General features: G+C 50.1%; 5 protein-coding genes, 1 long non-coding RNA gene and 1 pseudogene across 11 annotated transcripts; 5 read left to right on the plus strand and 2 right to left on the minus strand.

The window, feature by feature from the left end:
* Nucleotides 1-23: 23 nt before the first annotated feature.
* Nucleotides 24-6,335, plus strand: LOC136195671 (low-density lipoprotein receptor-related protein 5-like). 2 transcript variants are annotated; one of them, XM_065985073.1, is made up of 15 exons: nt 24-221; nt 489-876; nt 935-1,097; nt 1,152-1,392; nt 1,440-1,559; nt 1,621-2,014; nt 2,108-2,273; nt 2,332-2,563; nt 2,621-2,743; nt 2,808-3,394; nt 3,450-4,062; nt 4,116-4,681; nt 4,734-4,959; nt 5,017-6,055; nt 6,261-6,335. In XM_065985073.1, exons 1-15 carry the CDS (start codon nt 113-115, stop codon nt 6,313-6,315), a joined length of 5,022 nt encoding a protein of 1,673 aa, XP_065841145.1. In that variant the 5' UTR covers nt 24-112; the 3' UTR covers nt 6,316-6,335. The 2 variants fall into 2 exon arrangements, with proteins under 2 accessions (XP_065841145.1, XP_065841146.1); XM_065985074.1 differs by having other exon boundaries at nt 1,443-1,559.
* A 631-nt stretch (nt 6,336-6,966) lies between these two features.
* LOC136195685 (EGF domain-specific O-linked N-acetylglucosamine transferase pseudogene) lies at nt 6,967-8,344 on the plus strand (annotated as a pseudogene).
* LOC136195673 (MYCBP-associated protein-like) lies at nt 7,888-14,000 on the minus strand. Of its 2 annotated transcripts, none has more exons than XM_065985078.1 (21): nt 11,878-14,000; nt 11,661-11,827; nt 11,500-11,603; nt 11,285-11,447; nt 11,200-11,220; nt 11,083-11,151; nt 10,874-10,949; nt 10,749-10,821; nt 10,648-10,694; nt 10,535-10,598; nt 10,396-10,478; nt 10,210-10,328; nt 10,041-10,156; nt 9,765-9,987; nt 9,632-9,707; nt 9,360-9,547; nt 9,144-9,299; nt 8,765-9,091; nt 8,598-8,719; nt 8,419-8,543; nt 7,888-8,350 (listed from the first exon to the last, which is right to left on the minus strand). In XM_065985078.1, the coding sequence occupies exons 1-21, from the start codon at nt 11,933-11,935 to the stop codon at nt 7,947-7,949; spliced, it is 2,781 nt and encodes a 926-aa protein (XP_065841150.1). In that variant the 5' UTR covers nt 11,936-14,000; the 3' UTR covers nt 7,888-7,946. The 2 variants fall into 2 exon arrangements, with proteins under 2 accessions (XP_065841150.1, XP_065841151.1); XM_065985079.1 differs by having other exon boundaries at nt 9,153-9,299; nt 11,878-13,998.
* Nucleotides 11,701-18,380, plus strand: LOC136195674 (low-density lipoprotein receptor-related protein 5-like). 3 transcript variants are annotated; one of them, XM_065985081.1, is made up of 22 exons: nt 11,701-11,840; nt 12,119-12,189; nt 12,242-12,510; nt 12,569-12,718; nt 12,765-12,852; nt 12,909-13,259; nt 13,546-13,933; nt 13,992-14,154; nt 14,210-14,450; nt 14,504-14,623; nt 14,681-15,074; nt 15,172-15,337; nt 15,396-15,627; nt 15,682-15,804; nt 17,175-17,307; nt 17,359-17,448; nt 17,502-17,567; nt 17,627-17,659; nt 17,703-17,747; nt 17,800-17,877; nt 17,932-18,053; nt 18,101-18,380. In XM_065985081.1, exons 6-22 carry the CDS (start codon nt 13,145-13,147, stop codon nt 18,292-18,294), a joined length of 2,703 nt encoding a protein of 900 aa, XP_065841153.1. In that variant the 5' UTR covers nt 11,701-11,840; nt 12,119-12,189; nt 12,242-12,510; nt 12,569-12,718; nt 12,765-12,852; nt 12,909-13,144; the 3' UTR covers nt 18,295-18,380. The 3 variants fall into 3 exon arrangements, with proteins under 3 accessions (XP_065841153.1, XP_065841154.1, XP_065841152.1); XM_065985080.1 differs by lacking the exon at nt 11,701-11,840 and having other exon boundaries at nt 12,002-12,189; nt 12,569-12,610; nt 12,664-12,718; XM_065985082.1 differs by lacking the exon at nt 11,701-11,840 and having other exon boundaries at nt 11,999-12,189; nt 14,507-14,623.
* On the minus strand, nt 17,086-20,428 carry LOC136195686 (uncharacterized). The gene is made up of 3 exons (XR_010671928.1): nt 20,002-20,428; nt 19,644-19,950; nt 17,086-19,591 (listed from the first exon to the last, which is right to left on the minus strand). It is a non-coding gene; the product is annotated as an uncharacterized lncRNA (long non-coding RNA).
* On the plus strand, nt 18,306-19,730 carry LOC136195684 (cartilage oligomeric matrix protein-like). The gene is made up of 2 exons (XM_065985096.1): nt 18,306-18,417; nt 18,707-19,730. Exons 1-2 carry the CDS (start codon nt 18,364-18,366, stop codon nt 19,547-19,549), a joined length of 897 nt encoding a protein of 298 aa, XP_065841168.1. The 5' UTR covers nt 18,306-18,363; the 3' UTR covers nt 19,550-19,730.
* On the plus strand, nt 19,808-25,367 carry LOC136195672 (uncharacterized; the record flags this gene model as incomplete). Of its 2 annotated transcripts, none has more annotated exon segments than XM_065985075.1 (24): nt 19,808-20,060; nt 20,125-20,299; nt 20,366-20,690; nt 20,742-20,831; nt 20,885-20,950; nt 21,011-21,043; nt 21,096-21,140; nt 21,196-21,273; nt 21,326-21,447; nt 21,499-21,926; nt 21,989-22,114; nt 22,173-23,018; nt 23,075-23,179; nt 23,243-23,287; nt 23,341-23,477; nt 23,536-23,655; nt 23,717-23,813; nt 23,869-24,186; nt 24,237-24,382; nt 24,445-24,661; nt 24,704-24,913; nt 24,967-25,052; nt 25,103-25,167; nt 25,219-25,367. In XM_065985075.1, coding segments are annotated over 23 exon segments (3,879 nt in total), but the record flags the coding sequence as incomplete, so codon positions are not given.
* Nucleotides 25,368-25,408: the final 41 nt, after the last annotated feature.

The following is a 25,408-nucleotide window of genomic DNA, read 5'->3' on the forward strand; positions in this document are numbered from 1 at the left end:
TTGAGCTCAGGGAATCCGTCTGCGCTTCATTAGTGAGCACGGGTTGGCACGGACCAGTTGGCGCTCGCCCCTCAAGTTCGTCGCCCGTCGTCGTACGTCGTCGCCTGTCGCAATGCTAAGGCAATTTCACCTTCCTCTTTTCGTCGTCGTCGTCGTCGTCGTCGTCGTCGTGACGATCATAGAGGCAATGGACCCACCTGAAACAACTGAACCAACAACAAGTGAGCAGTGCGTCACCTGACGCAACCATAGGGAAACGATTGACGCGTTCTTTGTTGGGGAAGGGGAGGGAAGGGAGGGGGGGAAGAGGAGTAGTATATATAGGCTCACGGATCTTAGAAGAGAAGATGTGATAGACTATCATCTTCCTTTTCCCTCTCCTCGAACGCGTTAGAATGACAAAGCTCGCCCTTTTGACCTCGCATGCGTTGTCCTTTTTGGATTGGTGCCAACACGTCGCCTCGCGCTTATCGTCCCCCCCAATATAGTTCCAGACGAATTTCTCATTGTTGCCGAAACCACTTCCCTTCGGCTCGTGACTCCGAACGGCTCCCTGGTCCGGACAATCGAGAACACGCAAACGCAACGCGTCGTCGGCGTCGCGCACGACGTCGACACTCAGACTATTTTCTGGACGGACACCACTCTCGACGCGATCGTCACCTCGAACGTCGACGGCACGAATGTTCGAACGATCGTCTCGCGACTCGTTATACCGAGCGGAGTCGCCTACGATTCATCGGCCAAGCACGTCTATTTCTCCGACTCGAGCTTAGATATAATCGGTGTCGCTACGTTGGACGGTAATTATTCCATGCCGCTCATCAGCACGGATCTCGTCGAACCACGTGCGATTATTCTCCAACCGTCGATGGGGTAAATGATCGAGAGTAGAACGGAGTGTTAGACTATTACTCTAGTCGCTCGTACGAAGGTATATGTACTGGATTGATTTGGGATCGAAAGCCAAAATCGAACGCGCGTTTATGAGCGGCAATAATCGAACTGCGCTAATTGAGGGGTATGACCTCGGCTGGCCCAACGGATTGACGATATCCGGCGAACGTCTCTATTGGATCGACGGAAAAGCGGACAAGGTTTTATCTCACGACTATATCGCAATTCCTTCTTTCCATCGTCTTTTCGCGCAGATGGAGTCGAGCGACCTCAATGGGAACGATCGTCAGGTGATGTTGACCTTTTCCGCGAACATTCACCCCTTCGGAATGGCGATCACTTCGGAGACGATCTATTTTACGGATCGTTACGCTCGCGTCGTGTACGGCCTGCCGATGAGCTCCAATCTCAGCGAATCGGACCTCAGCGTCGTGACGAGGACGAGATCGACGCCTTACGGCCTTTCGCTCTACCGCGCGGGCGAGAACGCAACCGGTAGTCCCCGCTTATCAATCATCTCTGCATATGTTTTCTATTTTTAGAAGTGAACCGTTGCTCGCTGAATAATGGCGATTGTGAACAAATGTGCCTCGCTGAGCCGACGGGGCGGACGTGTGCCTGCAGCGTCGGAGTCCTAAAGCCAGACGGCGTGTCGTGCGGCGGTACGTCGGTCGTCACGTACTATCTTCGTTTGCTTTTATCGATTCTTTTTTCTGCTAATAGAGCCCGACACTATTATCTTTCTCGTCGAAAACGACGACATTCACGGATACGTGTTGAGAAACGGCGCACTTCAACCGGCGATAGCGCCGATTACGACCGTCAAGAAGCCGCTCTCCGTCACCGTCGATCCGACGACGGACATGTTATACGTTACGGACATAACGGACAGGGCGATTGTCGAAGTGACGAAAGACGGCCAAAAGCGACTCGTTCTCGACGATCCTCCTCTGTCCTATGCGGACAACATCGCCGTCGACTACGTCAGCAGAGTGCTCTACTATACGGACCGAACGGCTAATATTATCGGCGTCGTCAGCGTGAAGGGCGATTGGCGGAAGACGCTTATCAGTGGTTTGGACGAGCCGCGTGGGTTGAAATTGGATATTGCGGAAGGGTGAGTTGGAAAGTCGGTTTTCGCTTTCTTCTGACATCCTTTCACATGGCTTGTCTAGACAGCACTCTAAACTGCTATTTCTGTGTATTTCAGGATGATTTATTGGTCGGACTGGGGTTCTGTGCCGAAAATTGAACGTGTTTCAATGACGGGGGAGCGTCGTCAGGTGCTCGTATCCACGCTAATCGTATGGCCCAACGGGATCACTCTCGACTTGGCCAAAAGACTTCTCTACTGGGCCGATGCTAGATTGGATAGAGTAAGAGAAGAAAAGTTAGTCAAAAAAGAAACAGTAAGCGAGACGATTTCTTGTTTAGATCGAAGTCTGCAATTTCGACGGAACAAATCGACGTCTCCTTGGCACGTACTCTCAAGTGCATCCGTACGCCTTGGACATATACGGCGACTTGCTCATCTGGTCTGACTGGCAACACAACAAGATAGGAGCAGTGAACATAGACGGCAGTAATTTCAAAGTCTTCGTTGCTCCGCACGTTTCCTTTCGCCAACCGACCGGCCTAAGCGTCTACAATAGCTCCGCGCCACTCGGTATGAATAGGCTCTCGTTTTGATGTGTAGAAGTCCAAATGATTTCCTTTTCTTCAGCTACAAGTGCCTGTTTGGACAATGACTGTTCCTCGAATCAGGTTTGCGTGCCGGAGAACAGCACGGCGTACCAATGCGTCTGCAAATTCGGCAATTACAATCCATCGACGGAGAAGTGCGATCGTAAGGAGAAAAAAATCGAAGATTATTTTTAGTCGTGTCGTCTACCTATTTTCTTTTGTTTCAGGTCCGTCTCAGTTCCTTCTCCTCGCCGAAGACGGAGAAATACATGGCGTGAATCTTTCCTCGACGGCAACCAATCCGGTCGAAGCGATATCGCGAATTCCCAATGTAAGCGCGCACGGCATCGATTACGACGCGAAGACGGAAATGATCTATTGGACGCGGCCAGAAACGGGCGAAATCTGGTCGTCGCGTCTGAACGACACGACAGGCAAATCGAGATCGGTGGTAAATACTGACATTACTCTAGTACAACCGACGGCAATAGCCGTCGATTGGATGTCTCGGCTCTTGTACTACACCGAGTGGAACGGGAATTTGAGCACAATCTCCGTAATCAGTTTCGATGGCACTATGAAGATGACGTTGATTGACAGCAATCTTACCGAACCGGCATCTATTGAAGTCGATCCAGAGACTGGTTACATGTTTTGGACAGACACGGGAGTTCATCCTAGAGTCGAACTGGCGTACATGAACGGAGAGAATAGAAGATCGGTGTACCCCGAGGGATTTGTTCAACTTCCCACAGCCGTCACTTTCAATCGACGAGACAGAATGATTTTCCATTGCGACGCCAGGGCGGATATAGTAAGATTATTAAAAAAAACATGAATGTAATTTATAGAAAATATTCTTTTTCTAGATTCTGGGTATTCCACTGGACGTGGCGACATCGCTCGTCTCGAGTAAGCGCTTTCGGGTTCAATCGGTCGACGTCCACCCGTTCAGTTTGGCCACCGTCGGCGACGACGTCTACTTCGCCGATCACAACCTGCGAGGCGTGTGGAGATGGACAACGACGAGCAACAATGCAAATCGAATCTATCGTACCAACAACATGCCGTTCGCTTTACGATTCTACGACGACAAGCGCGTCACGACGCCGGCGACGGCGAACGCGTGCGCCAACGACAACGGCGGATGCGCGCAAATGTGTCTCGCCGTGCCGGGCGGTCGTCGATGCGGCTGCAGTTCGTGGGATAACGCCGGCTGTCTACCAATAATCATCGATGCTACCGATGTCACTGCGACGGTTGGCGATTCGCTTCCGTGTCGCTACGAAAACGTTTTGACGACGGGAATTGAAGTGACTCACGTTGAGTGGTGGTTCAACGGTAGCATGACCCAACTCATTGACGACGATCAATTGAATGACACGAGCTATGTTGCGACTGAGCCTGGCACCTATCGATGCATTGTATATAATCCGTACGGCAGGGCAGCATCGTGGTCGATTTTTGTGTCGCCGCCACCTGGTATGAGCGTATTCCTCTTCTATAAATTATTCAAATCGTTAATTTTCTTGCAGATCAATTCTTGCTGATTGGTGAAGCAGATGCGATTATATCTGCGCGGTTGGACGCCACCGCGTTTGAGCGGAATAGCGTCTACAATCCGATTTCGGCGAAGAGTGTCGGTGAGTTGGCGTTTGACGCCGCGAACGAGCTCGTCTATTGGGGCCGACAAGCTGGCGGCGGCGGCATCTATCGGGCTTACCTGAACGGCACGTCTCCAGACGGCGACAAGCCTTGGTTCTCCGACGTGAAATCTCCCGGTGGTATTGCTATCGATTGGATATCGCGTCTTCTCTACTACGTCGATCGCGACAATAAGTCGATTTCCGCCGTCGACATGAACGATCCGTCTCGTCGAATCGCCTTGATTTCGACGAATCTCCGACAGCCCATCAGCGTTGCCGTCGATCCGATTCGAGGCTACATGGCTTGGACGGACCAGGGGAAGAGAACGGTTGAGATGGCTTACACGAATGGCGAAAGTAGGCAAACTCTGACAACCGACGTCGTCCGGCCGAGCGGCGTGGCATTCGATCGCAAGAAAAATCAAGTCTTTTACAGCGACACCTCTAAAGACCATGTACCCCTCCTACATACAATTTTGTTCATTTACCAACTGTTTTTTTTTTCAGATTTATAGCTATCATCTGAACACAAAAAAAATAGTGGACGGCTTCAAGACCGATGTCGATATTCACCCTAATTCCATCGACGTATACGGAACGAAGTTGTACTTCACTGATCACCATCTGAGGGGCGTGTGGCGTTGGGCAATGAAAACTGTAGGAGCGACTAAAATTCTGCAGACAAAACACGCTCTTGCTGGAGTCGTCGTTTACGATTCTACGAGAACTTCAGGTAGGACACGTGGTGTTATATTTAGTCATTTTTTTACATGTAAGTCGGTTCTGATAGGAACGACCGGTTGCAGTGCGAAGAACGGCGGCTGCCCTCAAATTTGTCATTCTGTTCCCAACGGTCGTCGATGCTCCTGTGTCGAGGGAAACATTGCGGACTGCTTGCCTAAATTTTCCTCCGTCAGTACGCCGGATGTCGCGTGGAATGCAAACGCGACGTTTTCGTGCGCTTTTCCGGCGATGGACGAGGTGGGAATTTCTTACGTTAGCGGCTACTGGATGAAGGACGGCAACGTGTTGAAAACGTTCAGTGCCACCGATTTGATGACGACGTCGACGATGACGATGACGATTACAAAGGCGACTTCGGACGACCAAGGCCGGTACTGGTGCAAGCTGGTGAATAAATACGGAACGGCAGAAACGTCTAAAAAGTCTGTCTACATCGGAAAGGCGCCCACGACTCCTCCGCCGAGTACGACTGCTCCGCCGAGTACGACTCCTCCGCCGAGTACGACTGCTCCGCCGAGTACGACTCCTCCGCCGAGTACGACTCCTCCGCCGAGTACGACTGCTCCGCCGAGTACGACTCCTCCGCCGAGTACGACTCCTCCGCCGAGTACGACTCCTCCGCCGAGTACGACTCCTCCGCCGAGTACGACTGCTCCGCCGAGTACGACTGCTCCGCCGAGTACTACTGCTCCGCCGAGTACGACTACTCCGCCGAGTACGACTACTTCACCACCATCTCCCAGCGGAAGCTCTGTTTCTCCAACTCTACATCCTACTGTACTACAGCTGCCGGAGAAAAGACACGGCGATTTAAAAGTTGCAGCTATTGTAGCACCGGTTGTGTGCGTTCTAATATTGCTCGGCATTCTCATCGTCGTTGTCGCTGTGATTCTACGACGTCGCCAGAGCAAGAACATTTCGGACAAATCGTCGTCGTCGGTCGAGTACAAAAACGATTCGTTTGGCTATCGGGAGATGGATGAAGAAGGCGCCGTTACACTACCCGCTGACTACAGACCGAATAAAGCAGAGTATGACGTTCCCGAAGACTTTGGTATGGGATACGACGAGGACAGTTTGGTGACGTAAGTTGGGGGGAATTCACAGTGTAGCGTGCAAAAACCATCCCCACGCCCTTCTGTTTGTTTTTTGGTCTCTGACTCGATCACCCCCCTCACCATGCATGCTGCTAGGTTTTGATTAGAATTCGTGTTGCGCTTACTATACTATATAAGATACACATGCAGATTGTCCTGAACGTTTGTTATGTATGACTTTTCCTTTGTTTAGTGCACGAGCTTTTCGATGTCTTCTAATGCCCGCCCCTAACTACAAGCACAAATGAAGCCTATTGAATTTTCTCCATCTCTGCCAAATAAATCGCGTCGCCGTTTTCTACCAAAAGGCAAGTCAAGGCAACCCGTTATCCGGGATCTATCACATAGTTGTGTACAGAAAAAACGCTTACGGGCGGTGTACGGCATGAATTTCTTGCACTTCGTCGCGTTTCTCATTTCCTCGAGCATTGCCGACGTCTTTGACAGAGCTCCAGCTGACGCCTGCCACGCCAACGACCCACAATGCGACGATACGCGGCGAAGGGACTCCTGCTGGGGCTACGAAGCGGACTGCGCTCCAAACGACCGCCACTTCACCGACACGCACTGCGACGACGCGAAAAAACGCGACCGATTCTGGCGCGACGCCGATTTCGGCTACGTACGCACGTTCGTCGAGCAAATGCGCGACGTGTGTAGCCCAACGGAAGAGGCGTCATCGCACCTGCGCTGCGACCATCACATGCGCATATGCGTGGCGCGAAATATCTACATGGACATGCGCGATTTCCAATTAGGAAGCGACTCGTTCCGGGAAGACGTCTTTCCCGCCGGCGCGAATCTCCTCGGCGGGCGATGTCGACATCGCGACGCGAATCATCCGAAAGAGGGCGAACATCGGGGGCCCCTATGGTCGTGGATGGCCGAACTGCGCGCCTTCGAATCGCTCGACTTCGACGTGTTTCACAGGGAGAACGATTCGGCGAACGAAGCCCGCTGCGATCGCGTCGAAGAAACGCCGACGATATTCGTGAAGCTCGACGCGACGGTGAACATGTACCATCATTTCTGCGACTTCTTCAATCTGTACGCGTCGATGCACGCGAACGCGACGACGTTCTCGAAAGACGTTCAAATCGTCGTCTGGGACGCGCGCATGCCCCGCTGTCGCGACGCCCTCTTCGGCGTCACGTGGTCGGCGTTCTCTGATTGGCCGCGTAAGATGCTCGTCGATTTCGCCGGCGCGCGCGTCTGCTTTCGCAACGTCATGTTCGCGCTCCTGCCGCGAATGCGTCACGGTTTGTATTATAGTACGTATATAGTGCCCGGGTGCCGAGGGAGCGGGCTCTTTTGGGCGTTCGCGCGCTTTATTCTCAATCGATTGGGCGTCGAGCAAACGAGGGCGAACTATAGTAGAAATTCGAGACTTAGACTCACGTTTCTCACCCGGAGTACCGCGTATCGACGCATACTCAATCTAGACGAGTTAGTCGACGGGCTGCGTGGGACGGGGCTCTACGACGTCAACGTCGTCGATTATAATCGGGACGTCGACTTCGTCGATCAGTTGAACGCGACCCACAATAGCGATATATTTATCGGTATGCACGGCGCCGGGTTGACGCATCTTTTATTTCTACCCGATTGGGCGACCGTTTTCGAGTTGTTTCACTGTCACGATCCGCGATGCTACTCGGATTTGGCTCGATTGCGCGGCGTCGACTACGTCACGTGGATCGACGAGAATAAATTAGAGATCGTCGACCAGAGCGTCGAGCACGAGGGCAACGCGAAATTCGCCAACTTTCGTTTCGATTTGACGGAATTTTTGAAGTTGGTCGGAGAGGCGAGAGAGTCGGTTATGAGAAAGTTCGAGGGAATGAGATAGGATAGTACATTCCCTTTTTTATTCATTGATTTATTCGTTCCCGTCAGCACTTAGGAGATCGCTCATTGTATCTAACGTCGTAACCAATGTGTCGTAGACGTGCGCGTATAAGAGTTTGCCGAATTTTTCCTCCGTCTTTGGATCCGCCGCCGTCGCCTCTTTCTTCGCCGCGTCGACGTCCGATTTCGTTCCCGTCGGACTCGAAGCGCTCTCGTCCACGCGAACGATCGCCGACGCCTTTTTCGTCGGACTCCCCGTGCGAGATCGACGACCCGTCGCCGCCGCCGTCGCCTGATTCTTTGCTCCTTTCGAAGGCGGTCGATCCGTTTCGGATGACACCGTGCGTTTGCCTCCCTTGGAATCGACCTTCTTCGTCGTCGGCGGCTTCTCGGCAACGGTTTTCGGTCGAGCGTGTTTCTTCGTAGTCGCATCGCCTGGAAATTGCGCGTGAGTTATCCGTAGGGTGCAGGCGCGCGCGCGCGCGGAGTCTAGCTCTTGTTACCTGTAGGAGCTTCAACTTCCACTGGCTCGTTTTGTGCAAAGGTTTTTTCCGGGAGACCGAGCACCCGACAAATGTGATCAGCCTGCGAGGCAACCTTGTCGATCCACCGAACCAATAGCTCATAGCTGTACACAGTACAAAAGACGTAGGATTTTTAGAATTTCTAATTCAATGCCTACCCAATATTATAGGCACTGGATTGGCGAGGTTGGACGGGGGCAACGGACAAAGCGAGAACGATCTTATTCAGTTGAATCAGCTTCTTCTCTCGCCGATTATCATTTTCGATTTGAACAATTTTCTATAGAAGTACAATAGCAGCTCGTCTTCTGCCCTCCGGACTTACCTTTCGAATCGTCTCCACGGATAAGTCCCACGGTTCAATGTCCAATTTCTCGAGTTCGTCTCGCATTTCTTGCAGGCGTTCCTCGCTGATCGCTTCGGCCGCGCCGCCCATCTTCGTCGTCGAAGTGCTTCCCATCTTCTGCGTGTCGCGAGCCGACTCCTTCGACCCGCCCAACTTCTTTCCCCTCTCCTTCGCGCCGGACGGCTGAGGCGGTTCGGCGCGAACGACGATTGGCTCGAATTCGGACGGCTCGACGAGATGATCGGGGGCATTGATGTTGCGCCAGAGCGCTTGGAGCTCATCGAAAGCCTCAGCCTTACAATACAACTATAGCGGAGAAGAGATTATAAGTAAGGGCTCCCTTGTTCAAAAGACTCACAAGTCCTACGTTAGGATTATTGCGAATAAAGATATCTTTTTCAGTGACGTCGGCGTCGACGGGAGACGGAACTCGCGGCGGAGTTTGAATATTGTCGACGAGATTATTGAGGATGAATTCGACTGCGTGAGCCGCCTGTTTGCGCTCGATATCGGCCTAAAAATTTAGAATTTTTTTGTTTTTTTTGGAGGTTTGGGTTCGGTGTTTCTGTTTCACGTTTATGTCCGCTCGCGTTTTCTTGAACTTGTCTTCTCGCAGTGCGACGCCGCGCAGGGTGACGAGCAGCGGCGCGCCTTTGCACAGGACCGGCCGCGTTTCGAATTGCCACGTCTCGGTGAATATACCGGCTGTCGTCGATTTGAAGGTAAACGGAAAATCAAGCGAATCGTTAGGAAGAATGACGCCTGGGGAGGGGGGAGGGAAACAAAGAAGAAAATGTTTTTTTTTGTTATTATAAGATGACGCCACGACGCTGAAGACGTTCCTACCGCTTTTTGTGTGAAAATAAAAGCGCTGGACGCCTTTGCTGAGATTCGTATCAAGCCGCGACTCTTTGGGAATGAGCTGGCCGGAGAAAAGGTAACCGGGGGCCCCGAATTCTTTTTCTCTTTTTGACCTCACCTTCCACGAATAATAGATTGCCGTCGTGCCGTCGTTTGCGATTGCGAGCGCGGACGTGCTCACTTCGCCCGCTTCGCTGGTGAACGTCACTCGAGCGTTGATTGGCTGAAGATCGAGAGAGTCGTTGTCGTCGACGCCCTCCCATTGGACCGTTTGCCCGCCGAATCGAAGCGACGGGCCCGCGTGCGCTTCGACGAGGTCGTCCAATCCGGCAATTGGATTTCTATTAATTAAATCATCATATTTGCTATATGAAGTTCGTTTGGTTTTCTTTACTCAGGGTGATCTTGTTCTTCTTCGTTGTCGGTGAAACTGCCGGAATTCAATGATTCAAGAGAGTCTTTTCTCTCCAAGGAAATCGTGCGTCCTACGACTTGAAGTTGACTGAAATCCTACAGAATAGAGCTACTCAGTTATGGTCTTTAGCGACGATTCGGACTATTACTGGCTGATGCGGCGCAACGGTTTGAACAACGGGATTCAACTGGTGGGATCTTTCTGCGAGGTATGGCGATGCCTTCCACGGATAGTTCATGGGTGTTGTACTGACGGGCCAATGCGTTCCTAGAGACATCAATCAAGACGGGTTTATTAATTAATTAATTAATTAATTAAATAATAGGCTGCTGACCCATTTCTGTTTGAATTGCCTCTGGAATGCCGATCTGTTCTAAAGGAGGTGGGCCTCCTTTTTCGGTTTTTGTCAATGTTAGACTGCAGTTGTTTTAGTGTTGGTTGACTAGTTTTGTGTTGCAAGGGAGGGCGCTTACTTTATTCCCGTCAGTTCGTCTCCTATGCGCTCTTGCATTCGCCAGAACTCACTTCCAATTCGATCTGAAAGTAATCTAGAAAATTGTTTGATTTTTCACTATCAATCTCTCACATCCTTTGCCATAGTCCATAGGAGGAATAGCTTTGTCAATAATTTCTCTATATATATAGCAAAAGGTATACCATATGTGTCTTTTATTAATTTTCTTCTACCTTTGCTCTATTGTTTGTCTGTAGTCGCTTCCTTTGTTCATCAGTAACTGATCTTCTGTAGTCTGCAGGAGCTCTAGCCCAGGATCTCACACATGTCAATAATCAAATCCGATGACTTCACCCACTGGATATGCGCCCTTGTTGGCGTTTTCGTTCAAGCATGCGCGAGTTCCAGTTCTCGAGAGCACGAACGTCTCTTCCCTTCACAACCAATACGTCAAAATACCGTACCATCAGATATAAGAGAGGGGAGGGGCCATTCTACTACCAAAGCTCAAAGTATTTAGGATACTAACTATAGAAGATTCTCATCAGGCATATAATACAATATTACTGTAGCTGCGCTTGTTGTTGATACGTCAGCGAACTCGTTCGACGGAGTCGGAAGCTCTATACGTGGCATCTAGGAAACGAAGTAGAGGCAAAAGTGTCGATGTACCTAACCACCAACCTCCGGACTTCCCGTAAGTCCCTGCAAATCAATCACAAGGTAGTATACTATATATATACTTGACTCTGCTCTACTAGTAACGTACGTATTTGTCTGCTTCTTTCATGGCCTCGTCCTCATAGTCCTCCAAGCTGCCAAGTAGACTATGCTCGATGAATATCCCATTGGCATTGAAACGAGGCTTCGTTGATACGAGCTCGTGCTGAGATGGCTTAGCTTCCGGAGGCGCCCGTCGTGCAACCGTCACACTTGAAAATGTAAATCAATAATATATAGCTTATGTATTTATTATTTATTTACCTTCGCGTCTGCGGTCTTTTATCTTCGTCTCTAGGTGCCGTTTTTCGTAGAAGAACCGTCTTTAATTGAGGCGGCGGTGGTGCAGAAGTGGTTTGGTCAAGCGTCTGCATACGGGTAAGATCGTCGTGTGGACAAAGAACACTTCTTTTATGCTGCCAGACTTTTCTGAATTCTTCCAGATCGATTGCGAGCGAGTCGACGTCCTCGCCACGAATCACTTCGTCGTTTGCGCCGCTGCGCTTGCGCGCGATGTCGCCCGTCGCCGCCGTGGCGGGGTCCGAAGTCATCCCCTCTTCGCCAGACGCTCCTGGACCTTTTGGTCCTTTTCCTAGTGATTGAAAGTAAGGAAGAACTCTCGACGATCGCGTTTGGGTGCACCGTTCGACGATTTCGGCCGATCTCGCTTCGATTGCTTGGCTGTTAGTCTGGTCGCCATGGTGAGTAGATGATATACGGGCGATCACCAAGTTCTGCAAAGTTCACACACGCAGCACTAAAAAGGGTCGTTTTCCGAATTCGACGCGTCTGCTTGCGCGCCTGTTTCTCGACGTGGGCGTAGTTGGTTCGACCACGGACGGACCCGCGATTCGACTTCGATCGATAATTTTTCCACACTTAGATGCTGCACGACTTCGAGAAGGACGCACACTCTGAAGACGACGAGTAAAGTCTGCATTCTCATCAATCACAGTACAAATAATTATTCCTATTGATTTAATCTCTCTTCTTTTTTTTTTGGTAGCTGTATCAGACGTAGTCTTCTTTGGAAGCGTCGGAGTTTTGTTGTTAAATACGGCGGGTCTTTCCCTGAGGCAGCAGCTCACGTGCTGTTTCCAGAATATCATTTATCTCGATACATCATCGCACAATGAGCTCCTGGGTAGTCTCCTTCATCCTTAGCCTTGCACTGGCGGCGAGCTTGAGCTCGAAACTAGACGCCGCTTCAAAAAACGACGCTGACTACAAACCTTCCCACCGGTCCCATGGGTTGAGTCATTACTGACTGCGAAAGTAAACACAATAATTTTCTAATTATTTTACCGAACATGTCAGGAAATTTCCGTTACAGAAAACGTCGATTTTTCTGACGTAGTCTTCGTAGATAATGCTGGTATTTTTAATTAAATAATTAATTATTGTATGACTGCTACCAAACTCATTTAGACCTCGGCACTTATACCGTTCTTCCGGAACTCAAAACCGTTCATTACCAGAGAAGGTTCGCAGAGCACACACGTTCTTCGTACTTACACAACTGTCTTTAGGAATTCCGCTTTTGCAAAACACCATCCCTCCGTTTTCAATTGGACCGATTTGCTGTCAAAAACGGAAGAGATGTGGCTGCATAAGACAGTATGATGGCATAATGAAAGATTTCACTCTTATAGAGATTTGTTCTTTTTGTCTAGGGCATAACTCCTATGGTTTCTGAGTTCGCTTTTGAGTCGTGGAACAAGGCTTTGAGTGAGGCTACAAGGTTTGCTACTGGTGAATGGCGACGTAGGCGGACGCCAAGTGCCAAGAGCTGAGGAGTGATGCGGATGTGCCTTGAGCTCAGGGAATCCGTCTGCGCTTCATTGGTGAGCACGGGTTGCGCTCGCCCCTTAAGTTCGTCGCCCGTCGTCGTACGTCGTCGCCTGTCGCAATGCTAAGGCAATTTCACCTTTCTCTTTTCGACGTTGTCGTCGTCGTCGTCGTTGTCGTCGCCGTGACGATGATAGAGGCAATGGACCCACCTGAAGCAACTGAACCAACAACAAGTAAGCAGTGCGTCACCTGACGCAACCATAGGGAAACGATTGACGCGTTCTTTGTTGGGGAGGGGAGGGGAGGGAGGGGGGAAGTAGTAACGGAGATGATATAGACTCACGGATCTTAGAAGATGTGATAGACTATCATCTCTTCAATTTCCTTTTACCTCTCCTCGCACGCGTTAGAATGACAATTAAAGCTCCCTTTGGTTCGCCTTTTTTTTGACCTCGCATGCGTTGTCCTTTATGGGTTGGTGCCAACGCGTCACCTCGCGGTTATCGTCTCCCCCAATAGTTCCAGACGAATTTCTCATTGTCGCCGAAACCACTTCCCTTCGGCTCGTGACTCCGAACGGCTCCCTGGTCCGGACAATCGAGAACACGCAAACGCAACGCGTCGTCGGCGTCGCGCACAACGTCGACACTCAGACAATTTTCTGGACGGACATCTCTCTCGAAGCGATCGTCACCTCGAACGTCGACGGCACGAACGTTCGAACGATCGTCTCGCGACTGGTTATACCGAGCGGAGTCGCCTACGATCCATCGGCCAAGCACGTCTATTTCTCCGACTCGAGCTTAGATGTAATCGGTGTCGCCACGTTGGACGGTAATTATTCCGTGCCGCTCATCAGCACGGATCTCGTCGAACCACGTGCGATTATTCTCCAACCGTCGATGGGGTAAATGATCGATAGTAGAACGGGGTGTTAGATTATTACTCTAGTCGCTCGTACGAAGGTTAATGTACTGGATTGATTCGGGATCGAAAGCCAAAATCGAACGCGCGTTTATGAGCGGCAATAATCGAACTGCGCTAATTGAGGGGTATGACCTCGGCTGGCCATACGGATTGACGATATCCGGCGAACGTCTCTATTGGATCGACGGAAAAGCGGACAAGGTTTTTATCTCACGACTATATCGCGATTCCTTCTCTCGATCGTCTTTTTGCGCAGATGGAGTCGAGCGACCTCAATGGGAACGATCGTCAGGTGATGTTGACCTTTTCCGCGAACATTCACCCCTTCGGAATGGCGATCACTTCGGAGACGATCTATTTTACGGATCGTTACGCTCGCGTCGTGTACGGCCTGCCGATGAGCTCCAATCTCAGCGAATCGGACCTCAGCGTCGTCACGAGGACGAGATCGACGCCTTACGGCCTTTCGCTCTACCGCGCGGGCGAGAACGCAACCGGTAGTCCCCGCTTATCAATCATCTCTTCAATTGCATGTGTTTTCTATTTTTAGAAGTGAACCGTTGCTCGCTGAATAATGGCGATTGTGAACAAATGTGCCTCGCTGAGCCGACGGGGCGGATGTGTGCCTGCAGCGTCGGAGTCCTAAATCAAGACGGCGTGTCGTGCGGCGGTCGGTCGTCACGTACTATCTTCCGTCTGCTTTATCGATTCTTTTTTCTGCTAATAGAGCCCGACACTGTTATCTTTCTCGTCGAAAACGACGAGATTCGCGGATACGTGTTGAGAAACGGCGCACTTCAGCCGGCGATAGCGCCGATTACCACCGTCAAGAGGCCGATCTCCGTCGCCGTCGATCCGACGACGGAGTTGTTATACGTTTCGGACATAACAGACAGGGCGATTTTCGAAGTGACGAAAGACGGCCAAAAGCGACTCGTTCTCGACGATCCTCCTCTGTCCTATGCGGACAACATCGCCGTCGACTACGTCAGCAAAGTGCTCTACTATACGGACCGAACGGCTAATATTATCGGCGTCGTCAGCGTGAAGGGCGATTGGCGGAAGACGCTTATCGGCGGTTTGGACGAGCCGCGTGGGTTGAAGTTGGATATTGCGGAAGGGTGAGTTGGAAAGTCGGTTTTCGCTTTCTTCTTATAGGCATCCTTTCACATGGCTTGTCTAGACACCACTCTAAACTCCTATTTCTATGTGTTTCAGGATGATTTATTGGTCGGACTGGGGTTCTGTGCCGAAAATTGAACGTGTTTCAATGACGGGGGAGCGTCGTCAGGTGCTCGTATCCACGCTAATCGTATGGCCCAACGGGATTACTCTTGACTTGGCCAAAAGACTTCTCTACTGGGCCGATGCTAGATTGGATAAAGTAAGAGAAGAAAAGTTAGTCAAAAAAGAAACAGTAAGCGAGACGATTTCTTGTTTAGATCGAAGTCTGCAATTTCGACGGAACAAATCGACGTCTCCTTGGCACGTACCCTCAAGTGCATCCGTACGCCTTGGACATATACGGCGACTTGCTCATCTGGTCTGACTGGCAACACAACACGGTGGGATCAGTGAACATAGACGGCAGTAATTTCAAAGTCTTCTTTGCTCCGCACGTTTCCTTTTGGCGACCGACCGGCCTAAGCGTCTACAATAGCTCCGCGCCAATCGGTATGAATAGGCTCTCGTTTGATGTAGAAGTCCAAATGATTTCCTTTTCTTCAGCTACAAGTGCCTGTTTGGGCAATGACTGTTCCTCGGATCAGGTTTGCGTGCCGGAGAACAGCACGTCATACCAATGCTTCTGCAAATTCGGCAATTACAATCCATCGACGGAGAAGTGCGATCGTAAGGACAAAATTAAAATTCTCTTTAGGCAGGGTTCTGCCCCGATCTCACTTGCCGACCCATACTACTAGTACCACATCATTTTATGGCATCTCGCGCATTTTAGTACCATTAGACTGTGAAACGTGCACAGTACCAAAACTTTTATCATACCCTGCCCATTGGTTAGGTAATTTGACGAGAAACGGGTCGAATAGACTTAGCTACTAGCGTTTTCGTCGGATTGTTAGCGTATCACGTGCAACGCACGTTTCACTTGCCCGTTATAATAGCACCTTGATTTTGCTGACCAAGCGTACGGCGTAACTGCGTATGCGTTCGCTTTCACATCCAAATAGCGACTCAATGTTTAGAATAGACCCACAATGCATTTTGCGACCGATTCATTGCGTCTACTTCTCGTATTAGGGCATTTCGTAGCAACGCGACGATTGACGTCATGCGTCGCTCAATGTCGCGTGACAAGGCGTGCCTGGCGTACGTAGCACACATTCTTTGTCGTTTTTCATGTTTTGAATTGATTTTCAACCAAATATCGTTTGATTTTGTTGGCAGAAATGCATTTGCAGCCGATTGGCAGAAGTTTCGGTTCAAACGAAGCACTTTTTGTGACTTTTTGATCGCGAACAGCTGCAGTCGTTCGTCCCTAGTCGCGTATGAGTATAAATAGTCAGCGCTTACAAGTACTAATCAGATGGAGCAGAGCAGAGCTCGTGGCTAGGATAGAAGGGAGATTGGCAACATTCCCCAAGGTTTGACTATGGCCCGGTGGTCGCCTCATTCCTCACTTGCCCGGCCAACACCGACTTTCGGTGTTTTGGCGGAGTACAACACTAGGACATCTTCCCTTCCCTTCCCCGTTTCGTTAGTTCCCTCTATGTATTTCGTTCAAATGCCTGTCGATGTTTAGTTCGTTGCCTCCCTGAGTAGATTAGTTAAGCTTATTATTAATTATACTTACTTGACAAGGGTGTAACTTGGCACGCCTTCCTAGTTCTCGCATCTCTCTCCCAGTTCCTGGGGCACCTCTGTCACCGGATAAACCTCCATAGCACCGTCTTCCGTGGGGTTTGTGTCAAGTGTCGGTGTTTTTTGTCAATTTTTTTAAACTTCTCTAAGCGAGAAAACGCGTTTTTTGAGCTTGTGGCGGTCAAACGACGAGTTTGTAAGCTTTTTACCCCCAAAGGGGGCCCCTTCGCCCAATCCACGACTATAGAAGTCCTTTACCCAAACCTTCAGACTCATAGGCAAAAGTAACTGTTCTTTACAGTTTATCGCCAGACTGACAAGTAAAACTCAGTTTCCCAACGTTTCTAAACTAAAGCTAAAGCTAGGTAATCCCTCTTCCTCATTTAAAAAATTCTCGGCAGAACCTGTAAAAAACGACGCTGACTACAAACCTACGTGCGACTGCGTCTCAACGACACTAGTTTGCGTCCTTGCCGTTGACGTTCAATTGGGCGGCGGAGGCGGCGCCAACGGCGACGCCGCGGCATATCTCGTGTAAGATACCACGGCGTCCTTTGGCACGACCTTCGAGCTTAGAATGAGCAGAAAACCAAAGGTGGGCGTCTACGCCACTTGCTTGAATCGGAAGTCATGGGAAAACGCGTCTGTCAGTGCAATCGGTTTCGTAGAGAATAGGTCAGACCTGACTATAGGCCGGATGCGGTTATCTGTAGACGTTCTTGCTTTAGCTGGAATGACGGTGCCTGCAGCGTCTCTTCGAAGTCCTTTGCCGTTAGACAGGGTTTCACTGAGAGGTAAGTAGTAGTAGCAAAAAACGTTGATGAGAGGATTCTGTTTCACATTCTTTTTTTAGTAATTTGGCCGAACGCCCGTGTTCTCTCGTCAGGTTTGTATAGCTGCCTGATATTCTATACTACTCCTTTCCGTAGCTCTTCTCCGACGTCTCCTCTTGACGTCAAAGTTGTGGAGCACTTGTACAAAGAACCGACGGCATTTTTTGTCTTAGTCTAATCTATATCTGTCTAGGTATGCATCGTCTAATGGTCGACTCCGGCGTAGGGCAGTTGATCTATCGACTCTAAATAAGGATACTGAAGATCTACGGTGAGATATCGTGTCTCGCACGGTAACTTTCGGTAGAGTCTCTTCGTCTCTAAGATCCGGCTCCTGCGATTGCGAGTCAGAAGTTCTGTTTCGATGGTTGCAGGGAAAGGCTCAGACGAAAACGTCTAATTGCACGACGAAAGGAAATGAACTGCTCGCTTCCATCGTAATTGAAAGTACGTGTCACAATAGAGTCCTTGACACCAAATAATTATCTTTGCAGACGATAAATGTGGTTTACTTCGTGCTCCTCCTCGCAGCCGCCTGTCGTGTTCATCGAGCGGTCGGCAAGAAACGTGCAGTATCCAGTGTGACAAGGGCTACGTCATCAACGGATCGATATCGACAGCGAAGCAAACATGCAATCCAGCTGTAGGTTGGTCACCTGAGGAACTCCGCTGCCGTCTCGCTTATTGACCTCTCGCGCCCGGCACGCCCACCCTAAAGCAGGTCTGGGACTCCGAGGCTACTAGTTTACAGGAGATCATGTTTGAAACAACTTCCATTTTGTTGTTTAGCTGCCCCATTTCATCGTCGAAAGTAAGTAAAACAGCTGCAGCTTGACTGACATTCCGTTTGATGGCGCTCTTCTTTCTAAACACTCGACGCGAATGTTAGGGACGAGTGTTTGGGCAGACGAGCTTCATCAAACGCAATCTCATTCAACCAGTAGTTGTTTCTAACCTTTATCGAAAGAATCAAATAGAATCAATAAGAACAAAATGAAACTCGTTTTGAATATAAATTCATATGAATTTGTGATCTGGTGGTATACGGGACATCCCGGAAGGACCCTTGCTTCAAAGAAACTCTTTTTAATTAAATATAGGCGGTGCCGTCGAATGGGTTTGTGAGCTGTCCCCACGGCCGATCTTACGGCGTCGAATGCGAAGTCATTTGGGATCAGGGCTACGAGCGTCTCGTCGCCGGAAGTCGTCGCTGCGCGACGGGCGGAAAGTGGTCGAATGCGAACACGGCGTGCCGCGAATCGGACTACTGTTTTCTTCAAAAGTCCATTCCCAGCGTACCCCACAGCACAAGTGCACGCGTACGCGCCGGGCCCGAGCGATTCGCAGAGCGCGTGCGAACTGCAGATGGAATCTACTGCGGCGTCGACTCCGACTTGGACTGTTATCCCGACCACGCGCTACCCTGCAACGATTCCCGCTGTCGCGCCGATAACTGCCACATACCAAACAGCGATCAAACGGACACGGATGGCGGCGGCGTAGGAGATGCGTGCGACAATGACGACGACCAAGACTGCGTTTCTGACGAAAACGATAACTGTCCGTTGATTTCGAATTCGAATCAGATTGACAGCGACGGCGACGGCGACGGAGACGCGTGCGATAACTGTTGCACCGATTCGAATCCCGATCAGGCGGACGAGGACGGGGATGAGATCGGAGACGCGTGCGACGGCGATGTCAACGGCGACGGAGTTGGAAATCTGACAGACAATTGCGTCGGCGTTCTGAATTCGCCTCAGACGGACGGAGACGGCGACGGCGTTGGGGACGCGTGCGACAATTGCGTTGCTGTGCGCAATCCGGATCCGACGGGAATGGGGTCGGAGACGCGTGCGATGATGGGATCGATACGGATAAGGATGGGGCTATTGACAGTCACGATAATTGTCCGAGGCTTCGTTGATACGAGCTCGTGCTGAGATGGCTTAGCTTCCGGAGGCGCCCGTCGTGCAACCGTCACACTTGAAAATGTAAATCAATAATAGATAGCTTATGCATTTATTATTTATTTACCTTCGCGTCTGCGGTCTTTTTTCTTCGTCTCTGGGTGCAGTTTTTCGTAAGAGAACCGTCTTTAATTGAGGCGGAGGTGGTGCAGAAGTAGTTTGGTCATTTTGGTCAAGCGTCTGCATACGGGTAAGATCGTCGTGTGGACAAAGAACACTTCTTTTATCGATTGCGAGCGCGTCGACGTCCTCGCCGCGAATCACTTCGTCGTTTGCGCTGCTGCGCTTGCGCGCGATGTCGCCCGTCGCCGCCGTGGCGGTGTCCGAAGTCATCCCCTCTTCGCCAGACGCTCCTGGACCTTTTGGTCCTTTTCCTAGTGATTGAAAGTAAGGAAGGAACTCTCGACGATAGCGTTTGGGAGCACCGTTCGACGATTTCGGCCGATCTCGCTTCGATTGCTTGGCCGTTAGTCTGGTCGCCATGGTGAGTAGGTGATATACGGGCGATCACCAAATTCTGCACAAGTTTATTTTTTTCCCTCACACAGCGATATTGTACACACACGCAGCACTAAAAATCCCGTTTTCCGCGTCTGCTTGCGCGCCTCACCCTGTTTCTCGACGTGGGCGTAGTTGGTTCGACCACGGACCCGCGGTTCGATAATTTTTCCACACTTAGATGCTGCACGACTTCGAGAATGACGCACACTCTGAAGACGACAAGTAAAGTCATTAATCACAGTACAAATAATTATTCCTATTGATTTGATCTCTTATTTTTTTTGGTAGCTGCATCAGACGTAGTCTTCTTTGGAAGCATCGGACTCGGAGTTTTGTTAAAATACGGCGGGTCTTTCCCGGAGGAAACAGCTCACGTGCTGTTTCCAGAATATCATTTATCTCCATATAATCGCACAATGAGCTCCTGGGTAGCCTCCTTCATCCTTAGCCTTGCACTGGCGGCGAGCTTGAGCTCGAAACTCGACGCCGCTTCTAACAACGACACTGACTACAAACCTACGTGCGACTGTGTCTCGACGACACTAGTTTGCGTCATTGCCGTTGACGTTCAATTGGGCGGCGGAGGCGGCGCCAACGGCGACGCATATCTCGTGTAAGATACCACGGCATGCTTTGGCACGACCTTCGAGCTTAGAATGAGCAGAAAACCAAAGGTGGGCGTCTACGCCACTTGCTTGAATCGGAAGTCATGGGAAAACGCGTCTGTTAGTGCAGTCGGTTTCGTAGAGAATAGGTTAGACCTAACTATAGGCCTGATGCGGTTATCTGTAGACGTTCTTGCTTTAGCTGGAATGACGGCGCCTGCAGCGTCTCTTCGAAGTCCTTTGCCGTTAGACAGGGCTTCACTGAAAGGTAAGTAGTAGTACAGTAGTAGTTGATGAGAGAGGATTCTGTTTCACATTCTTTTTTCAGTGATTTGGCCGAACGCCCGTGTTCTCTTGTCAGGTTTGTATAGTTCACTCGATCACCTGATATTCTATACTACTCCTTTCCGTAGCTCTTCTCCGACGTCTCCTCTTGACGTCAAAGTTGTAGAGCATTTGTACAAAGAACCGGCGGGCATTTTCTTTCTCTTAGTCTAATCTATATCTGTCTAGGTATGCATCGTCTAATGGTCGACTCCGGCTTAGGGCAGTTGATCTATCGACTCTAAATAAGGATACTGAAGATCTACGGTGAGATATCGTGTCTCGCACGGTAACTTTCGGTGGAGTCTTCGTCTCTAAGATCCGGCTCCTGCGATTGCGAGTCAGAAGTTCTGTTTCAATGGTTACAGGGAAAGGCTCAGACGAAAACGTCTAATTGCACGACGAAAGGAAATGAACTGCTCACTTCCATCGTAATTGAAAGTACGTGTCACAATAGAGAGAGTCCTTGACACCAAATAATTATCTTTGCAGACGATAAATGTGGTTTACTTCGTCCTCCTCCTCGCAGCCGCCTGTCGTGTTCATCGAGCGGTCGGCAAGAAACGTGCAGTATCCAGTGTGACAAGGGCTACGTCATCAACGGATCGATATCGACAGCGAAGCAAACATGCAATCCAGCTGTAGGTTGGTCACCTGAGGAACTCCGCTGCCGTCTCGCTGATTGCGGACCGGCTCCTATTCCTCCGAACGGAGTCGTAGCGTGCACGGGAACGACGGTCAATTCCACGTGCACGCAATCGTGCAACGTGGGTCGCGTGCTGATTGGCGATTCGGGACGTCGATGTCAAGCCGACGGAAAATGGAACGGAACTGTGGCTAAATGCGCACGGGTTCGTTGTCCTTCGCTCGACTCCCCCCAAAACGGCTCCGTATCGTGCACGGGAATCAGATATGGCGATGTAAGGCAATCGACCTCAATGGGCTGTAGATAGTTAATGCTATCCTTTACCTTCCCGTAAAGACATGCAAGTACAGTTGCAACGAGAGCCTGACTCTGATCGGATCTGCAAGCGTAACGTGTACAGAAAAGGGTCTCTGGACAGACAATCAGCCAACGTGTTCCAATCAACTCGATTGTCCTCCACTGGTAGCGTAATAATCAATAATTATTTTTGTATTATTATACTCTTTTTAATTAAATATAGGCGGTGCCGTCGAATGGGTTCGTGAGCTGTCCCCACGGCCGATCTTACGGCGTCGAATGCGAAGTCATTTGCAATCAGGGCTACGAGCGTCTCGTCGCCGGAAGTCGTCGCTGCACGACGGGCGGAAAGTGGTCAAATGCGAACTCGGTGTGCCGCGAATCGGACTACTGTTTTCTTCAAAAGTCCAACTGCAGTTCGAACGCGCGCTGCGAATCGCTCGGGCCCGGCGCGTACGCGTGCACCTGTGCAGTGGGGTACGCTGGGAATGGAATCTACTGCGGCGTCGACTCCGACTTGGACGGTTATCCCGACCACGCGCTACCCTGCAACGATCCCCGCTGTCGCGCCGATAACTGTCGCATACCAAACAGCGATCAAACGGACACGGATGGCGGCGGCGTAGGAGATGCGTGCGACAATGACGACGACAATGACGGCGTTTCCGACGAAAACGATAACTGTCCGTTGATTTCGAATTCTAATCAGACTGACAGCGACGGCGACGGCGACGGAGACGCGTGCGATAACTGTCGCACCGATTCGAATCCCGATCAGGCGGACGAGGACGGGGACGGGATCGGAGACGCGTGCGACGGCGATGTCGACGGCGACGGGGTTGGAAATGTGACGGACAATTGCGTGGGCGTGCCGAATTCGCGGCAGGCGGACGGAGACGGCGACGGCGTTGGGGACGCGTGCGACAATTGCGTTGCTATGCGCAATCCGGATCAGAACGACGTCGACGGGAATGGGGTCGGAGACGCGTGCGATAATGGAATCGATACGGATAAGGATGGGGCTATTGACAGTCGCGATAATTGTCCGAGCATTCCAAACCCGAGCCAGGTATACACGAAGTGAATATATGTCTTAGAGAGAGATAAATACACTTTTTGAATTAGATTGATGTTGACGGAGATGGACGGGGAAACGCGTGTGATGACGACGACGACGGTGACGGCATTCTCGATACTGACGACAAGTGTCCATTACGAAAAGACGTTCAGGTAATTAATTTAGTATAATTTATTATTAGAATAATTGAACGAATCATCATTGTCTTACGTTAGTGCGACGACGACGACGACGACGGAGATGGCGTGCCAAATAGATTGGTATTTTCTAAATTTAGTTGGGACTGTGTCTGAAATTAAGAGAATTTCTCTAGGACGCTTGTCCTTTGAATCCAAACGTGCAAAAAACCGATTTTTCAAACGGCGACGTTGTCACATTTCAGTCGGTCAACAACAAACCTCAATGGACGACAAAAGATGACGGAAAGGAAATAGTCGTTTACGAAGACAGGTCAGTTGTTGATCCTACTTTCTATAACTTCTAATTAATCAAGACGTTTTTCACGCAGTAGCGACGCCAGTGCTTTGATTAGTAAAGCGGCGTTCGACGACGTGGAATTCAGCGGCACTCTCTACGCCGACAACCGCGACGGATACGTCGGAATTGTTTTCGGGTACCAAAGCAACAGGTAGAAATATTCGTTAGTGCCTCTCTCTCTCTCTCGGAGGTTAATTAATTGACATTGGCAGAAAATTCTATTTGCTCGAGTGGAAACAAAGCCAGGAGAGGTTGTCTCAGTTCGATGACTATCCAATTCCATTCGCTCGACAGGGATTCCAACTAAAGGCAGAAAACGCGTCTTCAATTAAAACTAGACAAACAACGCTCTTTGATCTATTAGGTTATCGATTCGAGCAGCGGTCCGGGGGGAAGTCTACGCGACGCGCTGTGGCACAGTCGCACGAGCGTAAACGAAACTCGCCTCCTATGGTCCAACTCGACGATTCCGTGGGACGCCCAGACGGCCTATCGTTGGATCATCGTTCACAATCCGGCGAACGGATTGATTCGGATCAAGTGGTATCAAGACACCGCTCTCGTCGTTGACAGCGGCGACGTGTACGATGTCACGCACTACGGCGGTCGGCTAGGCGTTTTCGTCTTTCCTCAAGCCAAGGTTAGAGTCGCCTTCGTTCAGTTGCAGTACAAGTGTCTTCAGGTACGTACGCAGTGGTGACGGCTTCTTTGATGATGGCCTTTTCGTTTTAGAATTTGAATTATGCATTGTCGTTCTCTGGATCGACGGGCGCGGTTGAACTGGTGCCTTTGAAAGATATAGGAGCAGCGATCGGCAGGAACTCCTCTGTGACGCTAGGATTTTCCGTTGGAGCTTGGATTTTTATTGATCGTTGCAGGTAGGACTCGAAAATAACGTTCAGGTGAATGAAAGGCTCAGGCTATTCGCGCGGCGTTTTAGGGATATCACCTGTACTTTTAAAAGAAATACGACGTTTGGAAACGGGATTCCCGATTTGGGCATATTTCACCAGGTAGATGACGACGATTTTGACTGGGACTTGACTTCCACTCACACGCCGACGTTTGGGACGGGCCCCTTGGCTGATCATACCGGAGGAAACAAAGGCTTTTACGCGTACGTAGAAGCGTCGGGAAACAATCGTGACGGAGAAGAGGTATAATTTCAGATAGTACGTCTCTTTCTAATTTCTTACCAGGCCCAGCTGGAAAGTGAATGCTTCCCGTCTGGCCCCGGTTGCACTTTGTCATTTTGGTATCACATGCATGGACTCGTTCTCTCTGGCTCGCCGCCCCAGATAGGATCATTGCTTGTCGAAGTAAATGCAGACCGTTACGGATGGCGTCCGATTTTTTACCGGTCGTCCGATCACGGCTCTCAGTGGAATCACACCTTGATTGACCTTTCGGTAGTAGAACCAAGGCTCCAATGTTCGTATGTGCTATTACAGCTATTGTGTAGGACTATAGGAGCGACATTACGCTGCGGTTTACTGCACGGATAAGCGGAGTTCGAAGCGATATTGCCCTTGACGATGTCGTTCTCAGGTAGCTGTACAGATTGTATTGTATATATACCACTCTCCTTCTTTTTCTAGTGATAGCTGCGGAGTGCAGTCGAGATGTGACGAACCGCTCACCGTATTTGAGACGAACTCTTCAGGTTTTTTTTCTTTGTATTTTGGACTAATGCTGGTCTATCGGCTATTTTCAGATCTCACAGTAAGGATTAATAAAGGACAGTATGGCGAGATGTCTGCTTTTGAAAGTGCAAGTCTTTCATTTAATCATCGCAAAGTTCCTGTCCGTCAATGGGTTTTCGTCTCTGGCTCAGTTATCGGTGTAAATATCGGCGGTGTAAATGTAATGGCACTGATTTGTGATTTGTGTGATATTTTATGTGA

Source organism: Oscarella lobularis, chromosome 14, assembly GCF_947507565.1.
Source record: "Oscarella lobularis chromosome 14, ooOscLobu1.1, whole genome shotgun sequence".
NCBI lineage: Eukaryota > Metazoa > Porifera > Homoscleromorpha > Homosclerophorida > Oscarellidae > Oscarella > Oscarella lobularis.